Source organism: Copadichromis virginalis, linkage group LG4, assembly GCF_057382275.1.
Source record: "Copadichromis virginalis isolate Kocher_CV1m ecotype Utaka linkage group LG4, C_Virginalis_male_GT1.1, whole genome shotgun sequence".
Taxonomy (NCBI): domain Eukaryota; kingdom Metazoa; phylum Chordata; class Actinopteri; order Cichliformes; family Cichlidae; genus Copadichromis; species Copadichromis virginalis.
The window spans coordinates 29,901,529-29,920,247 of NC_140621.1; the positions used below are offsets into that span (position 1 = coordinate 29,901,529).

General features: G+C 39.1%; 2 protein-coding genes across 9 annotated transcripts in view; one reads left to right on the forward strand and one right to left on the reverse strand.

The window, feature by feature from the left end:
• Positions 1 to 5,504, forward strand: part of svilc (supervillin c) — a 26,670-nt gene extending 21,166 nt beyond the window's left edge. For all 7 annotated transcript variants that reach the window (XM_085454826.1, XM_085454821.1, XM_085454825.1 and 4 more), the window contains 8 exons: positions 92 to 194; positions 272 to 479; positions 587 to 720; positions 2,277 to 2,432; positions 2,666 to 2,806; positions 2,888 to 3,000; positions 3,951 to 4,106; positions 4,339 to 5,504. In XM_085454826.1, the coding sequence (XP_085310952.1) occupies positions 92 to 194; positions 272 to 479; positions 587 to 720; positions 2,277 to 2,432; positions 2,666 to 2,806; positions 2,888 to 3,000; positions 3,951 to 4,106; positions 4,339 to 4,428 (1,101 nt within the window). In that variant the 3' untranslated portion in view covers positions 4,429 to 5,504. The remainder of the gene's footprint in view (positions 1 to 91; positions 195 to 271; positions 480 to 586; positions 721 to 2,276; positions 2,433 to 2,665; positions 2,807 to 2,887; positions 3,001 to 3,950; positions 4,107 to 4,338) is intronic.
• On the reverse strand, positions 5,254 to 11,836 carry tmem98 (transmembrane protein 98). Of its 2 annotated transcripts, none has more exons than XM_085454831.1 (8): positions 11,691 to 11,836; positions 10,696 to 10,786; positions 9,624 to 9,839; positions 7,922 to 8,053; positions 7,777 to 7,810; positions 7,389 to 7,504; positions 7,251 to 7,310; positions 5,254 to 7,017 (listed from the first exon to the last, which is right to left on the reverse strand). In XM_085454831.1, the coding sequence occupies exons 3-8, from the start codon at positions 9,752 to 9,754 to the stop codon at positions 6,816 to 6,818; spliced, it is 675 nt and encodes a 224-aa protein (XP_085310957.1). In that variant the 5' UTR covers positions 9,755 to 9,839; positions 10,696 to 10,786; positions 11,691 to 11,836; the 3' UTR covers positions 5,254 to 6,815. The 2 variants fall into 2 exon arrangements, with proteins under 2 accessions (XP_085310957.1, XP_085310956.1); XM_085454830.1 differs by having other exon boundaries at positions 10,696 to 10,789.
• Between the last annotated feature and the right edge of the window lie 6,883 nt (positions 11,837 to 18,719).

Below are 18,719 nucleotides of genomic sequence, written 5' to 3' on the forward strand. Positions count from 1 at the left end.
GAGTTTGAGAAGCCAGTACTATTGATGATATTTCCAGCAGACATAAGTGCATGCAGCTGTTTACCATCTTTTGTGTGGTGTGTTTTGTAAGGTGGTTGTGCCTCAGGGAAAAGAGCCCCCCTGTTTCCTGCAGCTTTTCAAGGGAGGCTTGGTCATTCACAAAGGAAAGCAAGAGGAAGCTTCCATCAACACAGGTGGAGTAAAATCAGCTTGGTTTTCAGTCCATTTTCCTTCTCTTCTTTGTTTGAATGTTGTGATTATCAAAACACAGAAAGCTGGCGTCTGTTTTGTGTGCGAGGGGAGCTCCCAGAAGAGGGTTTTCTGTTAGAGGTGGACTGCTGCTGTGCGGGTCTGAGGTCGAGAGGCTGTGTTGTCCTGCTAAATGGCCAGCAGGGAGTGCTCTATCTCTGGATTGGTTGTAAGGCTCACAGCAGCACAAAGGAAGTCGGCAAGAGGGTGGTGGAGGTCCTCACTAAAATGTGAGTCACATGTTCTTATTGCACTTTTTAAAAGTTCTCAGTATCAATTTTTTTTTTTTTTTTTAGCTTGAATGTACTTTTATTTTTTGTTTGTTTGTGTGTTTTAGCTGTCCATCAGAGGTGGGTTTAAGCAAAAGCAGCCCTGTAAAGGTGCAGATAGTACAGGAAGGTTCAGAGCCAGAAGACTTCTGGACAGCACTGGGACAAAAGGACAGGAAGGCCTATGACTGCATGCTGCAAGGTGCAACGCAACACACACTGTGCTTTGCTGTGGACTGTAAGCCTTCAAATCATAGTAAGAAATAGGGCTGAACGATTATGGAAAATAATCTAATTGCGATTTTTTGCCCCAATATTGCGATTGCGATGCGATATGCGCTTATTTTTTAAGGTCTTTGTCTTCTGTATTATTAAACAAAGACAAGCAATACATCATATAGTATGGCCAATACTATATTACATTAATTTTAAACTGTTCTTTCCTGGAAGACAGACCTCTGTTATGATGACATGAGGTGATGCATGAATTGATGACTGACATTTTTATTTAACTTCTTCAATCACAACAGTATATTTGAACATACACAATAGTTTATTTTTAGCTTACAAACATCTGAGCATAAAGTGCTGACAAGGAACCCTGGTGTAAACATTAAAATGAAAGTCAGTACAATGTGCAGATTGCAGAAATATAGATAAACAAAATCAGTGGCTTTACCACACTCAGTTTTTCGACATCTGTGAACTACTAGACAGTCATTAAATTAAAAAATAATATTAAATAAATAAAACTAATAAATAAAAAATACACACATCTTACTGATCTCTGCAGTCAGTAACATTACACATAAAGTGCAAACATAATAGCAATTGTATAAACACACACACAAACACGCCTTTAAAATTTAAAGGCGTGAAATTGGACGGTCTAGCCTTCTGATTAGCGTCACCGCTGTCTCGGTGGAGTTTAATAAACTCGGCCGTCTGCTTCTTGCTATCTAAAATATAACCAGACACTGGTGTAAATTCTCGACTGTCTCATACTTCTGTTTAATAAGTTTTCTGTTTGACGTTTAGTCAGCTGTGTGAAAACCAAGGAGGAACCCACCCGGGGGATTAATAAAGTTTTATTTTATCTAATCTAATAACTTTAATCTCAGCCAAACCGATTTACTCACGAACAAACAAAACACTGAAAAAAGCCCAACAATAACATTTTTAGGTTGTCTAAGTGACTTATATATCACGTTTAACCCGAGCAGCGAAACTCCGCGGTGATCTGAAAATGATGTGCCGGGAGTTGTGCCGTTCTCGGCCGCATCAGTAACCCTCGAGCTCCCGGCTAGCTGTCGAGCTGGTGGGTAGCAGACGCCTCTGAAAACGTCGAAGCACTTTTGCAAATATGGGATATCTTGATAAACCGAGCAGATATTTGATGTTTACACAACTACTTTCTCGCCTGAAAATATTTTAAAAGTTTATTTTGTGACCCAGAAAGATTAGTATGAGTAATTTTAAAACTTAGTAGCGGCCGCCATTGTTGGAAACTGGAGTTTGGCTGGGCCGCGCTATGAATTCTGGGATATGGTAGTAATTTGGACAGCCTTCGGCGCGTCGCTGTGACGTAATCGGTCTACAAATGCGGCCTCAGGAGGATGCAGCCCATGAATTTGGACATGTCCAGAGTATAATCGCAGCCTTTGCGGTTAGAAAATTGCACTTGATCATGTCGCGATATTATCGCAAATGCGATATATCGTTCAGCCCTAGTAAGAAACAACTCTTTTGTAATGGCAGATCCAGGAAAGTATAACTTCACGCCTCGCCTCTTCCACCTGAGTGCCTCTTCTGGGAGTTTCCAGGCCGAGGAGCTGCAGAGTCCGATGCAGATGCCGGGGCTTGTGATGGCAATGCCTTTTGTCCAGGAGAGCCTATACAGTGTACCACAACCAGGTGAAAACAGACACAAAACAAACTAAATTCATCTTATATTCAACTCTGCTTTTCAGTTTCTCACCTCTGTCATTTTATCTGCAAAATAAACACATTTAAAAAGTAACAGAAAATTGCTTCCCTATACACTCATCTATTGTTTAACTTCATCTATCCTCCCCCCTGCCAAAAACATCAGTCTAATGTAATTCCACTTTATTGCCCAATTTCCCTCTTTGTTGTCTGCGTGCCAGCTTTGTTCCTTCTTGACAACCGTCTGGAGGTCTACTTGTGGCAGAGAGGTCAGCCTGAGCAGACTGAGAGCTCCTCAGCCTGGAAACTCTGGCATCATGAGAGGAAGTGTGCCATGCAGACAGCGCTGCAGTACTGCAAAGGTAGTAAGAACTGAGGGAGAGGAGTTGGTTTCATACAGAACTTGATAAGTTTTAAAATGTATTGTTTATTCTGTATCCCAGAAATAAACCAGAGAAGGCCGCCACATGCGTATCTCATCCTCGAGGGGGCTGAGCCTCTCACCTTCACTAATGTCTTCCCGCGCTGGGAGAAAAGCCTTGAACCTCATGCACAGGTATGAACATGTTTATCCAGAAATGAGCTCAAATGTTATAATTTGGTTTAATTTTAACAACCTCTGAATCTCGTCTAATCAATATTTCTTCCCACTTTAACATTAAACATTAACATTACATTAAAAAGCATTCCTTTTTAGGGCTCATGTGCAAACTTTAACTGTGTCATAGAAGAAGGCGACCTTGTAGCATCTAAGATAAGTTAGCCAATGAGCAGCACCTTTTCCAACCAAGATCACAACACTATGTGTGTTTGGTACTTTAGATTTAATTATGCTCATCACAAATGATACAGAGGTTGGATAAATTCATAATTCATGTTGATGCCTGGGGATAAAAAAGATTCATTGCTGAATAACCTGCAAAGCTTTCCTTCTTTCACTCTTATTTTATTGCCTTGTCCTTACATCACAGGTCTCAAAATGACTATAACACTAAGGAAGTGAGGGTCTAATTGTTCCTTAAACCTCATTTATATAAGAAAAATTAAGATTAAAGTTGCAGAAGTGATATCTGTGGTTTTAAAACTTTAAGGCCACACACAAGAATCAAGGTTAATTTTTTGTTGTTGTTTCTCTGTGAATTTTAAAAAGGAAACAATTTTTTTAGGGGGATCTCGGTGACTAATATTTTTTTTTTACATTTTTTTGCACATGGTTCAAAACTTTAAACCTCACCTGTGGAGAACCTCTCATATCTGAAAGTGGTCAGCCCCACCATCATGAGTCCCCTCAGTGTGGTCATTAGTTAAGAAAGGGCACCACGTGTCAGTCACAGGTCAAATGTGGCAACACAAAAAAAAAAACCCACTGGTATTTGGCAAAAAATTATTTGTCAGTAACTGAGGTAACAAATGGCTTAAATACATCTTCAAGCATTGTGGAACTTTACAGAATACACATTTAATGTCTATTTTTTTGCCATGTCTCTCTCCTTGGGTGTGACTCAGGGTGATACAGGGCGAGCGAAGCTGACCTTGGTGCAGGACACCCTGGCCCAGCTCATGAAGACCCAGTATCCTCTGGAGGAGCTGCTGCGGAGCCCCCTTCCTGAAGGAGTGGACCCCCAGCGCCTGGAGGTCTACCTGTCCAATGAGGACTTTCAGGTAAACTGATGGATGATGTCACCATCTTGCAGTGATGTCCCCTGACCAGCAGGCTTCAGCCTTCACCAGATTTTCCAAATGAAAATGCTGAAGATGCTCTCATGTTTATAAGCTAATGATAAATATAGAGCGGAAGTTTTGCCGCAACTTTAATGTTTACATTTGTATTGGATTTAAAAATTGATTTCTACTTTGTCTCCTCCATAAATAAATTACTTCAATTATGTTTCAGACTATTTTGGAAATGAAGAGAGATGAATATGCCTCCCTCCCAAGCTGGAAGCAAATTGATCTGAAGAAGAGCAAAGGGCTGTTTTGTTAGACAATGAAATAAACTGGAGGCTGACTGATGCTGTGACAGCAGAGACTTCCTTGTCTGCTGCGAAAGGAAAATGGCATGGGGGGGACATAAGAACCATGTTTCCACACAAAGAATTGCTCACAGCATAATACAACTACAAAGAGATCACTTTTATTTATGTCAAATTAGTGTGTGGACTTTTTATTGGACATTCTTTAAAGCTACCAAATGGTTGAGAGAAAATAAACAAACTTTTTTACTGTCTGTGCAAATCAGTGAAAGATAATAAAAAAGGTTATATGGGAGTAAAATAAAGACATCAGTAACAAACATTGGAAAGAAAACATAGGAGTGCTTACAAAAAGATTAATGCTAATAAACAATGTAAACAGACAAAAAAAGGCTAACCACTTCCTAAATGTTTCCTCCTTGATCAATATCTTTCCACCAAAATGTTCTGAGCTGCAGTTTCTCCTCAATTTTGATTCTTCTTCCCTGCTTAACGATTGCCGCAAGAACCTTAAAATAAGAGTACATGGCATTGTAATCTGTGACGTGTACTTTACAATCGTGTCACACTGATGTGTTCATTTGTCTGGAAGCCTTGTGTGCACAAAGCTTTGTGCCATGTGTATTGTAGCTGTGGCCAATGTGCTCATTGTGGCTGGGAGCGATGCCTTATTAAGGCTCCTTGGGGATTCACTATTAGCTATGCATGAAGGCACAGGTAGACATGCTCCAATAACGTCCCTTTAGCTCAAAGCAACACGCTAATTCAGTTTCGCCTCAATCAACACACTGTTCCAAACACCCTCATAACACAGCAGTACACAAAGACATACTGTATCTCTCAATGATGCATGGAAGCCCATTATTTATTAAAGGAAAAACAATCTATGTAACACATGTATTGCTTAACAAATTTTGATGTGAATGTGTCAGTCTACTTTAATGTTTGTGGGTTTTTTCTCTTTTTTTGTAGTATACACATAGAAAGGGATGCTACAGCTGGATTCTACAGCAATTTTTTGTTATTTGTTTTTAAGATATCACTCTCAGGTTGGTTCATTGTCCATCTCTGACATAACCCCCCCCCCCCCCCCAAAAAAAGACCCTAAAACAAAACAGAAACAAGAGTAGCAAACAAGAAGAACCCCTAGTATTTTGTTAACATGATCACATTGACAATGCTAGCATGCTAATATTTAGCATAATGTGGCTGCGTTCGAAACACTTTTTTCATTTTGTTGTCAGGATTTCTTGACTTACTGTCTAGCAATCACGAAGTCCAGAGTCACTGGAGAGAAAATGGTAACATGCTAATAATAGCATGCTAATCTTTGTTAATTAGGCTAAGTTTTCCCATCTAGAGTAATTTATATTTTACAATATGGCTCTACGTCTGGAGAACAACTGTCACAGAAAATAAGGTTCCTAAATGACTACCGACAAGATTGAGTCCGACACTGAACAATGCAAAGTGATGTGCACATGTGCAGCAACTGTAACAACAACCTTAAACATCATGTCCTATGCAAGATTTGCTAATATATGTATAATAGACGAGCAGTCCGCATTAGTGGGCTGGCTTTAAATCAGCCATTCTTGGCCTGTGTTTGATAATCATCTTATACCAACTTTCATGGTAAGTTGTTGAGGAATCTCTCAAGAATAAGTCAAAGAATTAAAACATTGTTTGGGGTCTTCTACAATCTGTCTGTACACGTTTCTTTTTTGCCAAACAAACTACTGAGAGCTTAATTGTAAGACCAGCATTGCAATATCTGAATTAATATTAATATTTGCCAGTGTGGCTAGAAACTTTCAAGAGGAAGAAACACAACTAGAAGAATCTTTTTCTGTGGTAATAATATCTAAATCCTTTGCTGCTGATCTTAGAAAATTCACAGTTGGGTGATTTTTAACAGCATAAGAGTATCTGAGGGATTTAAAAAAAAAAAAAAAAAAAAACGTCCACGACTAGCTGACCTCCAAAATTGGAACCATCTCGGGTTAGTCTTCAATTCACCCAGTGTGGGTTCACTGGCTAATGGGTATTATTTTCCTCAAAATGGATTAGCTGACTAAGCCATCATGTGACTATGCAGGCCTAGTTAGGCTGGATTTAGGCCTACCGCTCAGTGATGGCACACTCAAAGACATTTCAAAAGACATTCTGCTGTAAAAATATCTGCTGTAGGGTTACATAAAAACGTGTGTCAGCCTGAGAGATCTACTTTGAAAATATCACTATGCAGGTGTAGTAGGGTAGGTGTGTAGGTGTAGTAAAGTTACTTTAAAAATATTTCATGGTCCTTGCATCTATGATCACAACCTTTTATCTGGAATGAATAATGAGTCTGGGTAGTGTGCCTTTTTGACTCTTCAGACGAACCAGGTGGTTTGCTTTAGATGGCCTGTTCTCTCTGAGCATCAGCTACAGGTATGCATCGTTCTGGTTCAGAAGCTAGTGCTGCTTCTCGCAAAACCACCATGTGATCTTCAGCCGCATGGAGTGACTGGTCGATCCAGTCTAAACTGCCGGACATGTGACAGGCGTTGCGGGTGACCAGGACCAGGTGGCTGACAGAAAGGAGGAGAGCGGTGGCCCTGAGAATGAATAAAACAATCATATTCAAATCAGTGAGCTGCTGAAGGAAGGAAAGCATTTTTATCCCAACCTCTATCATCCATTTGGCCATCTCCAAAATTATTACAGATAAATCAAGTCATGTTGTTGCTCCCTCCTGGCTTCTTCAGGCACCTAACTAATCACTGAAGCTGAAAGTCTTTTGCATTAGGCTATCGAAGTCACACCTCTCTGGAAAAACAGATCAAATTACCTGGCATCCAAGAGGATTGGATCCAGAGGAGGGTACATAGATCTGACTACGTCATCCACCCTGTGAGACGGACAACGATAAAAGATGGTCAGTCCATCTTAGTTACAAGATAAAGTTATAAGGAGTGTATCACGTTACCTTGGGCTGATCCGCTTAGCCACAGTGATAATATCACTCAGGCTGGCTGGTGCTTTAACTTTTGCCCCTGAGCCCATCGTCATCGCAACCAGCTTTTCAGTCAAAGTGTGGCATATCTATATGTGGAAGTAATTGTAACAGCAGCAGTTAGCCAAGTTAATAACATCTAGCAATTAGAAAATTACATAAATGTCATTAAATCTCAATATTTAACTTTAACTTTGATGCTTAGTAGACAAGTTGCTTTTGTGACTTAAACGAACGGGAGCTGACAACCGAGACATTCTAAAGTCAGAAAACCCTTCAAGACTTTGATATGCCTACTTAATCTAAACAGACATATAAATTAAAGTTAGAGCTAAATCAGTAAGTTAAATATTTCTGTTACCTTCAGGATAGAGATACAGTGAGACACCAAACCACTGTTGGAGAAAAGAAAACTCAAGAAATTATTTGCAATCCCTGACAGAAAACAGTACATGCATAAAAGCTGTAAACTTCTATAGTTCTACAATGACACGTGTAAGACATACGAGGCATCCTCTATCCAGTCCTCATTCTCTAAGATTGCTTCAATGTGAGGGTTAGTGATGACTACATCATCCAGCTCCAGCTCAGAAGGTTCGCTCTGAGTCTCCATGGCTCCAATCAGATCCACTGTGGGTCTGTGAAACAACAGAAGTAAGAGGAAGCTGAATAAAGACTCATTACAGCAGAGAGTAACTGCAGATTGGGGATTATTTAGTATTTACATATATGTGTTGCAATATATCAAAACACTTTTTAAGAAATAAGAACTTTTTAAAAACCAAATGACTAAATGCTGAACAGACACAAACCATGTCCCTTAAAAGGAGGTATTCTACTCTGTAAATCAGATTTAATCTGATTAAATGGTGATGGACTGTTATTAATTTAAATCATATTAAATTCATTTGTTAAGGCCAAATTATATTCCTATATGCCTAGATTATTATGATGAAAGGCCTGATTTACACTTACCACACACTTTATTAGATAAACATCTTCAACTGCTTGTTAATCCAGATATCTAATCAGCCAATCACATGATTGCATTGCACCCGTCACTGCATTTAAACATGATCAAGACGACCTGATGAAGTTCAAACCGAAGACCAGAATGGGGAAGAAAGGTGCTTTGAGTGATAATGAACATGGAATAGTTGTTGATTCCAGGCTGGCTGGTCCAAGTACTTTAGAAACCACTGTTCTACCGGCACTTTCTCACACTACCATCTTTAGGGTTTACTAAGAACAGTTCAAAATTTTTTTTAAAAAAAAGGGAAAATATGCAAGTATTCTCTGGAAGAAAATACATTGTTGCTACCAGAAGTCAGAGGAGACTAGCCAGACTGTTTTAAGCTGACAAGAAGGCAACAGTAACCCAGTTAACTACTTGTTACAATCGTGGTATGCACTCAACATATGGGCTACAGCAGCAGAAGACCACATTGGGTACCATTCTATCAACAAAGAACAGGAAACTGAGGCTATGATTGTCACAAGCTCACCAAAACTGTCTGTCTCAATTTCCATTGTGGCATTCAGATGGTAGGGTCAGAATTTGGAGTAAACCAAGAAAGCATGGATCTATTCTGCTTTGTATAAACATTTCTGGTTAGTGATGTAAGGGAGTGTTGGGTATTTATTTAGGCACATTTTGGGCCACTTGGTACGAACTGAGAGTTATTTAAACCGCACAGTCTTCCAGACCATCTCCCTCCCTTTATGACCACAGTGTACCCATCTACTGATTACTTCCAGCAGAATAACACTAAGGGAATGGGAGATTTGCATCATCTATGTGCAGCTGACAAATCTGCAGGAAATGTGCAATGCTATGATGTCAGTATGGAGAAAGATCTCTTAGTAATGTTTCCAGCAACTAGTTGGAAAAAAGTAACACAAAAAATTCAGGTAGTTGTAAAAGTAAATGGGGTCCAACCCAGTATTTCCAAGCCTTGTCAAATGTTGGTAAGTCCCAAGACAAAGTGAAAAAATAGGGTGCACTTCTAAATTAATAAAACCGGATGTTTTTTTTATTTTATTACTGTTCTATGTATATAACAAAAATGCCAGATCAAGTCTCTGGAAAATTACAGTACGGATATTTCTCTTGCTTCAAAAAATTGTGGTAAAAGTTTTGTGACCCTGAATTCAACTGGAAGAAACTCATGTCTCATAGATTTAGAGGCTTTGTGCTGATTCACTGACTTTGAGTCGAAGTGGTGTAGCAAGTCGTGCGGGTGGCAGTAGCGGTGTCTGCACACCACCACCAGGGCAACGAAGGACGCCAGGAATATGGTGGCCAGTACCCCGATTGCCACAATCACCACTGTCTCCATGGCGACTCTGGCTCCCACAGCTCCTGTAGATGGCAACTCGTCGAGGGGGAAAAGTGCCAAAGCTCAATTACAGATGGGCGCTCATCTGTTGTGGAAAGAATAATTGGTAGGTTTAGTTTGATTGAATGAAAACACAGAGGAGAGACATTATCACAACACTTCTGGATATTTCTCTCACAAATTTTTGTTGCAGTACAATTTAGGCATGCCAGAGAGGAGAATACAATAAATGTTTTGTCTCTTTCTAAACTAGGTACACCTATAATACACACATAAAAGAGAACCTTATCTAAGCATACTAAGTGCACTTGCCCCTTTGTTTTGCACTTCAAACAGTATTTGTAATGGGAACAGACTGTTCAATTTACATAGTCTTATTCCAAGACTGGGTAAACATCTTCAGTAGCAAATCACAAAGTCAACAGCTTAAAAGTTCCTACGTGGAAAAAGCCTGTTAAGACTCATTTTGATTAATAGTGTAACTAATATACATGCAGACATGTCGCTAAGCTCACAGTCTAAACAAAAGTGAAAATCTCCTGACCTCTACTTACCGATGTATTTTTGGATCATCCACAGTTTAATATAGATGGCATTTAGCCTATCAGATTGTAAAGTATACACCCTCTGCCCAGTCTAGTCACTCATTAACTTCCCCTGGCATACCTGGTAACTATTATGTGTGCAAACTCTCTGTAGCGCAGCTGTCACTGGATAATAATGCAGGTCTCTAGGTGCGGCACAACTGATTTGTTATTTGTGAGGTGGCTTAAAAAGCAATGATTTGGTTTTGTAAATGGTTACAAGCACAGCTTATTAGGCAGGGCAGCTGAACTTTCAACATTACAACATTGTAAACCTGCATATTTGCCTGGATGATTGTGAGTGTGTGCCATGGAATGCTGTAATTCTCTAATCAGATTAATTTGTGTTACACTCACCGTATCATACAGGGCTTTCTCCTGCCTGAGAGCTTTTCTGACTCTTTGTCTTTTCGCAGGCCAGTGGTTTCTGAAAAATCAGTAAAGCCTTCTGCTAAAAGAGAAACAGAGGTAAACAGATTGATTTGAGGTATTTTGGGGCATGGAAAATCTCTACAGAGTCGCTCCCACATTCCTTAGTGCAGTCTGTGTTAATAGGAGCAGCAGCACAGCTTTTCATTACACTTCAGTGAAAATTTCTGACAGCTACAGTAACTAATTAGATCTCAAAAGTCAGGCAAAAACCGTAAATATGCTTAAAAGCAAAAACTGTACTCAAAGTAGCCCTCTATAAAAAGTCAATAAAAAATACCATGCCATTTTTTCCCCCTCTTAAGTAAAATTGTAAGTACAGAGCCAGTTTAGAGTGTGAGTAAAGAGCTTCCACGGGTAATACAGCATTTCGGTAATGAGGAATAATCATGTCTCAGTCAGTACTTTAAAACTGCACAAGCTGTAACTCTTTAAGGGAAACTGTTCGGGGCTTCCGAAGAGGAAAAAAGAAGAGCAACAAAACTTAAACACCTAAGTTAAAAAGTTACTGGAACTGGTGATAATATTATGAATACTACATATAGTCCATCTAAACATAAATCTAAACTGACACACACACACACACACACTACAAGGCCTTCATTAGAACAGCCGAGAAGAGCAACGCAATTAAACATCACCACTGCAAATGTGAGTTTGGGTTCCCTTTTCATATTCATGCTCTTATCGTCTTTTCTTGAACAAGAGATCAATGAAGACACACCTCTACTCTGATTCTCAGTTAATAATCAAATCCCAATAAAACTTTTCTACTCTCGGTGTTTCACAATTAGAAACATCGACTTTCTAACTTTTTAAATAAGGCTAAAACTTAGTAAATACTTCTAAGGTTACGCTTTAATACCCAGGCCACTTTTTGATCTAAAAGAAGATCGCAAATTATGCATTTCCCGGTGACTTACCTGGACATTTTTGTCCTTTTAGTCGTTTCCTGTGAGGAGACAAAACAGTTTACGCTCCGCCGCCGGGAGCGCGGAGACGGCACCGACATCTCCCGACCTGGCACGTGAACGCGCAGGAAAGCAGCTCATTAGGCGCAGCGCTGAAGCTGTCGGTGAGTGACTGATGATCAAACTTTTCCCAGCGCGCGCCGGACAGCGTAGCGTTTAGTCTCGCGCGCATGCGGAAGGCTTGAACCGTGTGTGCGTGCGGCGCGCTCTTGCTTGGCTGTTAAGCTGCTTTTGGAAATATATCTACAGCGAGTGTGACACACACGGCTGTTCAGCTAACACTGGGTGGCGTACCCTCACTGCTCATCTAACACCTGTGCGAAGGTGACTCGGCACACCCGTCAGGTCCCGTGCTGAAGTTACTGCAGTATCTGAAGCTAATTAGCAAACTAGGGCTACTAGTGATGCTGTTACCAATACACCTGTAAAGGTGATTAATTACATTTATGTAAGAACTTGTTGCGCGTTTTTCTTTATATATGTATCTGCATATATACTCATAGGCAGGAAAATATTTGTACTTCATCGCATTTAGTATATTCAGTTACAATGTTGATATCACGCAGCTGCGGCATTTTGTCTCGAAACAACTGTTATCTGCACATTTCGACTTTTTTCTTGAAATTTCGACTTTATTCTCAAAAAGGATCACTATATTTTTTTCCCTCTATGTGGTCCTAATACTCTTTAATACCAAAGTGCTATTAGTTGAAAACATGTGTCAGCATATTTTCTAATCGTTTTTTATTTGATTTCATTTTTTCATTTAGTTCATTTTTAATTAGTTTACAGAATTTATTTTCTTGTTTCAGTTTAGTTGTTTTATTGTTTCCAAATGTTTAGGTTTTTTTAAAATTAGTTTTTAATTATTATTGTATGAAGGGCACATATTAGTAACAAGATTTGGGAAAATCAGTACAAGTATTACAATAAAACAAAATGATTTGAAAACCATTACCTCAGGCTTGTAGACAGTCTCTAAAAATATCCGTCAATTCCTCGTCAGACAAGTGGTAACACAATTATTTACCAAAGTAATGGATACTAAAACTAAGGATATTTTTTCTTTTTCTTTTTAAATTTTAGCTTAGTTAGTTTTCTAAGTTCACAAATTGCTTCAGTTTAATACTTTCCCAAAAACCCATCAGAAATGGTCTCAGTGGAAGAGTGGCCGTCAGGAAGCTATTCTAAAGGAAAGGAAACGGGGAGACAAGCATGAGTTATGCAGAATTCACTGGAATGAATTGGAATGAAAATCCGTGTCAGCAGGTTTCACAGAGTGCTGAATCCAATTTTGAATTTTATTCATGTCATTATCATTGTATAAGTTGGAAGTCAGAAGAGTGGTACAAAAATGAGTGTCTGTAAAGACAGTGGAGGCGCTGTCAGTGCTCTTTGAGATCCTGTCAAAAATTATAGAATTATGAATGCAGGAAACTACAGTCAGTTTTCGATCCATCATGCAATACTATCTGGAAAGCATCTGATTGGCCACAGCTCCATTCTTCAGCAGTAATGACTGTAAACCAACAGACTCATACCTGGATTTAAAAAAAGAAACATAAAATGGAAGACTGTGGATTGGTCTCCTCAGAGCCCAGACCTCAACATTATTGAAGCACTGTAGGATCATCTTGACAGAGAATGGAACAAAAAGCAGTCAACATCCAAAGAACACCTTTGAATGTACTTCAAAAAGCCTGGAGAACTATTCCTGAAGACTGCTTGAAGAAATGGCAAGAAAATCTGCCAAGAGAGTTCAGGCTGGTTTGAAGAACAAAATTGGTCATATCAAATCAAAGTGCTGTTGTTTTATACACTGTATTTCCATGTATTTTTTGACGTTTCAGTAAATTGCTGAAAGCAAAATATAAAGAAATGCAGTGTTGCTCAAGACGTATGAACAGTATGGTATAAAATCTAAATTTATTAGAAATATAGAAAACAAACTGAGGAAATAAAATAAAAGTAAAGATGAGATAAGACTTGAAAGCAGCAATAATTCAATTGTCCCCATATTTAAATAGCCACATGAAACTGGTGATGCATCTTTGGGCTACATAAATGAATATATTCATATCTTTATAGTGCAGATCAATACAAATACTTATCAGAGACAGTAATGTATTTAAAATTAAAAAAGGCCAAGGATCATACCTCACAGTCTGCCTATATAACAGCCTACACTTTGTAAAATGGACTATTCTCCATAATTAAAGTGTTTAAACTGTTGCCGTGCTTCAAGTCTTTATATTTTTACACTAAACACTTCTACACAGTGGGCTTTTATTTGGGTTAAGAAGGATCAGCGCTTCCGTTTTTGGTTTTAAATGTGCTCTGTAAATAAGTCTCTAGCTTCGCTCACCACTGTATCTGCATTTTAGACCCTTGCTGTGTTTTTCATGGCCAGAGAAGCATAGGTGGAACTAATAGCATTAATTAGCAGCGGCTTCATTCCAGTCAGTCGTCTGGAAAAGCAAACATGTGCCATAGTGTGGCTCTGTTTAACAAACAGCAGACTAAAGCCATAATTAATGTAACCACAGGAGTTTTGTGAAAGCTTTTTGCCGTTACGTGTCAAAATGCTGTCCGTTTTGCTTTGTTTTGTCTGACTTTTGGTCAGTTACACATTTCCCTATTAAAATCATCATAAAATGTAAGGATTATCTTTCTTTTTAAATATCTAATTACAACTAGTTTTGAATATTGAGTCATTGGTGTGCTTTCTCCTTATCGAGTTGAATAAATACATTTCCTTTATTAGTGACCCGTGAAACAGCATGATCTCAATTTTAGCCGGAAGGCTGTTTTTAAAGAATGGCATTTAAAACTTTTAAGACAACGTGGATCTTAAGTCTTTAAAGTTTTCAAGAATCCACAATACCCTGATAAATGACAAATCCCCTGATGATATGATCTACCTGCAACTTTTGCAGCTCTTTCAGTCCATACTAAAGTTGTAGAGGGCCATTTCTCATCCCAGACTTGGAGAATAATTAATAGAGTACAACCTTAGGAGGCATGGCCCCTGTGCAAAGTTGTAACATGTGTTTTTTGTCATTCAATCCAACACTGGTACTGCAGTCTGGTGGTGTTTCTCATATATTAATGTCTTACATCCACTGTGTGTTCTACTTTATCGGAGCTGATCCATACCACTGGCAGAGATGATTATTCTGAATTTGGAAATTAACATTAAAAGCAGAGTACCTCAGCATAGAGCCAGTAAAAGCTGCTTTATGTTTGAGCAATCCTGTCAGTCACTGCCGTGCATCATTAAGTGTTTGTGCTGCATCCTGGTATAGCTGCATCTTTGAAGTTTATCCCTGCACAGTAGTGAATTCACTGACTGGCAAGAGAGAACTAGGCCAGCTTTTGGCTAAAATAAGTCTTTTTATTTTTGGACTCTGAGCCGCAGTATCGATTTTCTTAGTTTCACTAAAATATTTTTCATCTCAAAGCCACAACCACAAAAAGTCGTTCGGTATGTGCTGCTCATTCATCTACCTTGCCTGAGGGCAGCTGCTTATCTTTTCTCTCATGGAAGTAGAGTACTCCAACTTATGTCTGTTAAAGCAAACTTTACTCTTACCTTTGCAATACTTTATGATCATTATCAGCCAGCTTTGAAGTGGCACCATGTGTAAGGTTACATTTAGCTGCATTTAAGCGTTTTTCTCTCTCTTGTGGACATATTGTGAGGCTAAGGTTCTGTCTAGTAAGACATTCACTGATTTTTCTAAAGCTACCTCTCAAATCTCGAATCTTAAACGGCAATTACTGTGCTATCAAAATGTGGGAAGGTTTGCCTGCTGTTCATAATCAGAACCAATGGACTGTATCGTAACAGAAATCTCCATCTGCTATGTTTTTTTCCTGAACTTGTAACAAACTGGTGCACCAGCTGTAGAGTCCTGCTGCCGGCAGGAGGTTGTAAAAAATGCACAGTTCTCTTGCTACTCTTTTGTTTTTTTTCTCCTCACTATCACCTTAGAACATGAGCCGATTCCTGACGATAATGAAACACCGTGTTAGTCTTTCTGGTATTGTCCTTGAACCCTTAACATAAATGTAAAGGAAGGGTAGTAGCTGGCGATTATCCACCTTCAGCTGATTGATATGGAAGGAGGAGGTGCTTTCTTTTGCAGCCCCTGTGCCCTTTCATGACTCCTGTGGCCCTGTGCAGCTCTGCGGGCAGGGGATGGAGGGTCATTAAGGGTTCACATGTGGAGAGGAGGGCGTCTGTCTTCTGTAATGGATGGTTGAGGATGGTCTTAGCGAATCTGTGGATCTAGAGCAGCGCTCTGGTGATTTTTATTTATTCCTCGCTGTCTCCTAATCGGAAACGGTGGGAAACATTTTTCACCATCAGTGGTTGACAACAGTCTTTGTGTTTGATGCCTGCTGCTGAAAGAGCGGCTATACAAATATGTTTCCATCAGCCTCCCTTGCAGGTGCGGTTGTTTAAGCAGAAAATCTATTTTGTCAATTTTTTGCAGGGTTATTTTATATTATTTTATTCAAATTAAATTCAGTGCTTTCATAAACGGGTATATAAAATTTGTTTTCATCCTTTAGATTTAATCAAATGCTCTCTCTATACGTTTTCAAACCTAATACTTTTCCTTATGTTTTCCCATATGAATTGAGCCGTTGCTTTCAAACATGCTCGGGCCAGAAAATGAGAATGTGTTTGCTTGGAAATAAAGATGAAAAAAAAAAATGTTACAAGCACCTCCAGCAATATAATGGAAAATGTTATTGTCCAGTCTACCCCCTATTGTATTCTCTATGCCTGTCTTGTGTGTTTAGCGGGGGTGGTATTGCTTCCCAGATTTAAGGAAAAAAAGTTTTGTTTTCTCTGTTTTATCAGCACTCTGAAGCTGGGAGGAAAGCATGGCAGCACCATCTGTATCAGAAATGCAGGGGAAGCAGAAATACAACAAGAGAGGCTTTACTTCAAAACATGTTGTGCAAAAGGTAAGAGTAAAGTGCAAACCCAAATGTCCCAGTGACCTGAAGTGGTTTGAGAATGCTCGTTACATGAGATGAGTTTATGTATTTTAAGAATCATTACACATTAGACATGTTGGCCAAAAAAAAAAGAAGTCCATAACAACTCCACTTCTATCATCAATACAAAGAGGATTGAATGTATTTGCAGCTTGCAGTTTTTATTTTAAGTTACAAGATTTGTGGATCTTTCAGTTGAATGAGATGGTCTATTGATTTCAGCCAGTAGTCACAAATTCTGTGTAGTGCCTATAACAATTTAGTGAATTACTTGCATGGGGAAAATGTGGAGCCTGTACACCTTGAAGGGGCTTGTGTCAGGGCACTTTTTTCAGCCACTTGGGGGCAGTGAAAACAAGTTGGGAGCACACACTGAACACTCCGGTGGAGTTTGTGCTTGTTCAGCCAAACGGGGTCGTTGAATAATGTAGCTGTACTGTGATTGGTCTAGACATATGTGTACATTAATTTTCTGAACATATAAATGCCATTTAAAAAGAAGCAAAAACAGCCCAAACAGTGAAATGCATTCCAACAAAAACAAGCAAGTCAGTCCAGTCTTTAATGAGCTTATATACAATGGAGAAATCTTTGCTTCATGCACTATACAGTGAAGCAGAGACTGAAACAGGATTACAAGGAAATTAAGGACCACTGCGAGAAGATTATCAGTGCTGACAGACTGTTACATTACATCAGAGTCATCATTGGTGTTGAAAATAAAAACTGTAAAAATATAAAGGCTTGGATGGTATCTAATTCCCCAGGGACTTGAACAGGTGTTACCAGAACAGTTTGTTCTCCTAAGCTACTTTCAAACCAAAGCCAGACTCAATGTTTTCCTTTAGAGAAGGTACATTTGGTGTCATTCATACAGAAGTTGCTGTTGCAGGTAGTTCAGGCCTCTATGTTCCTCAATTCCAGCTGTGACTCAGATGGTAGAGTGGGTAATCTATCAATTGGAAGGTCAGTTGATCAATCCCCCAGCTCTTCCAGTCTGTATAGTGAAGTCTCCAGTCTGCATGTTGAAGTACTGAACCCGTAGTCTCCCCCTGAATGCAACTTTACATTTTGATGCATTTGTATGTGCACATTAGAAAAATATAGATAAAAGCTCTGGGTAAATGAGATTTGTAGTAGAAAGTGCTCAACTTGAATAGAAAGCAAGCTTTAGTTACCTCGTCATAACAATTTATTATAAAGAATAAGTTTGATCTTGAGGTCCCTGGTGCCAGGGCACTATATCTGTTATTAATGGTGGAAGGCTTTGTTATATGGACAATAAGAATAGAATAAAGGTTTATCTTTATTTGCTGTGTTTTCTTCCTGAACTGAACAGAATGTTTCAGCTCATCATGTAAACTATGGCTGGGCGTGACTGAATCACTGGAATCGATATATCGAGTATTTCCACACAGAGCTACCATATGATATACTTTGCCTTTAATGACCCTATTTTGTAAGACCTGTGCTGCTTATAAAATTCTTTTAGCTTTTCAAATGTTTAAAAAGACAATTTTCTGTGACGAGGAACTTAAAAAGAGAGAGACCCAAAGAAAAACTTTTTTTCTTGAATGTTCCCAGCTTTACTCCAGGGATCTACAGCCCCTGCTGCTCCAAAGGCTTACATGGCTTTCTGATTTATAAGCAGCTGGAATTGCAGGAAGTTCTCTGCAACTGAGAACAACACAATGGAGCTTGGTAGGGTGGGCGTAGATAAAGGGTGCAGGAATCGGTGGAGGATAGGACATAGAATTGTCCTTGAGAATCACAGAATGGAGCAGGCTTTTAGCCAAACGGCTCTGCTTCTTTATTGTGCTCATCCTAGTCTCCTCAGTAGTGCAGAAATCCCTTTTTTGGTAGGCAAACAGAGAAAAAAGGCAAGTGTTTTGTTGCTTTTGCTGCAGATTAAAGGGTGATTTTAGGGTACTGCATGATTCTAGTATTTGTAGATTACATGTATTTGAA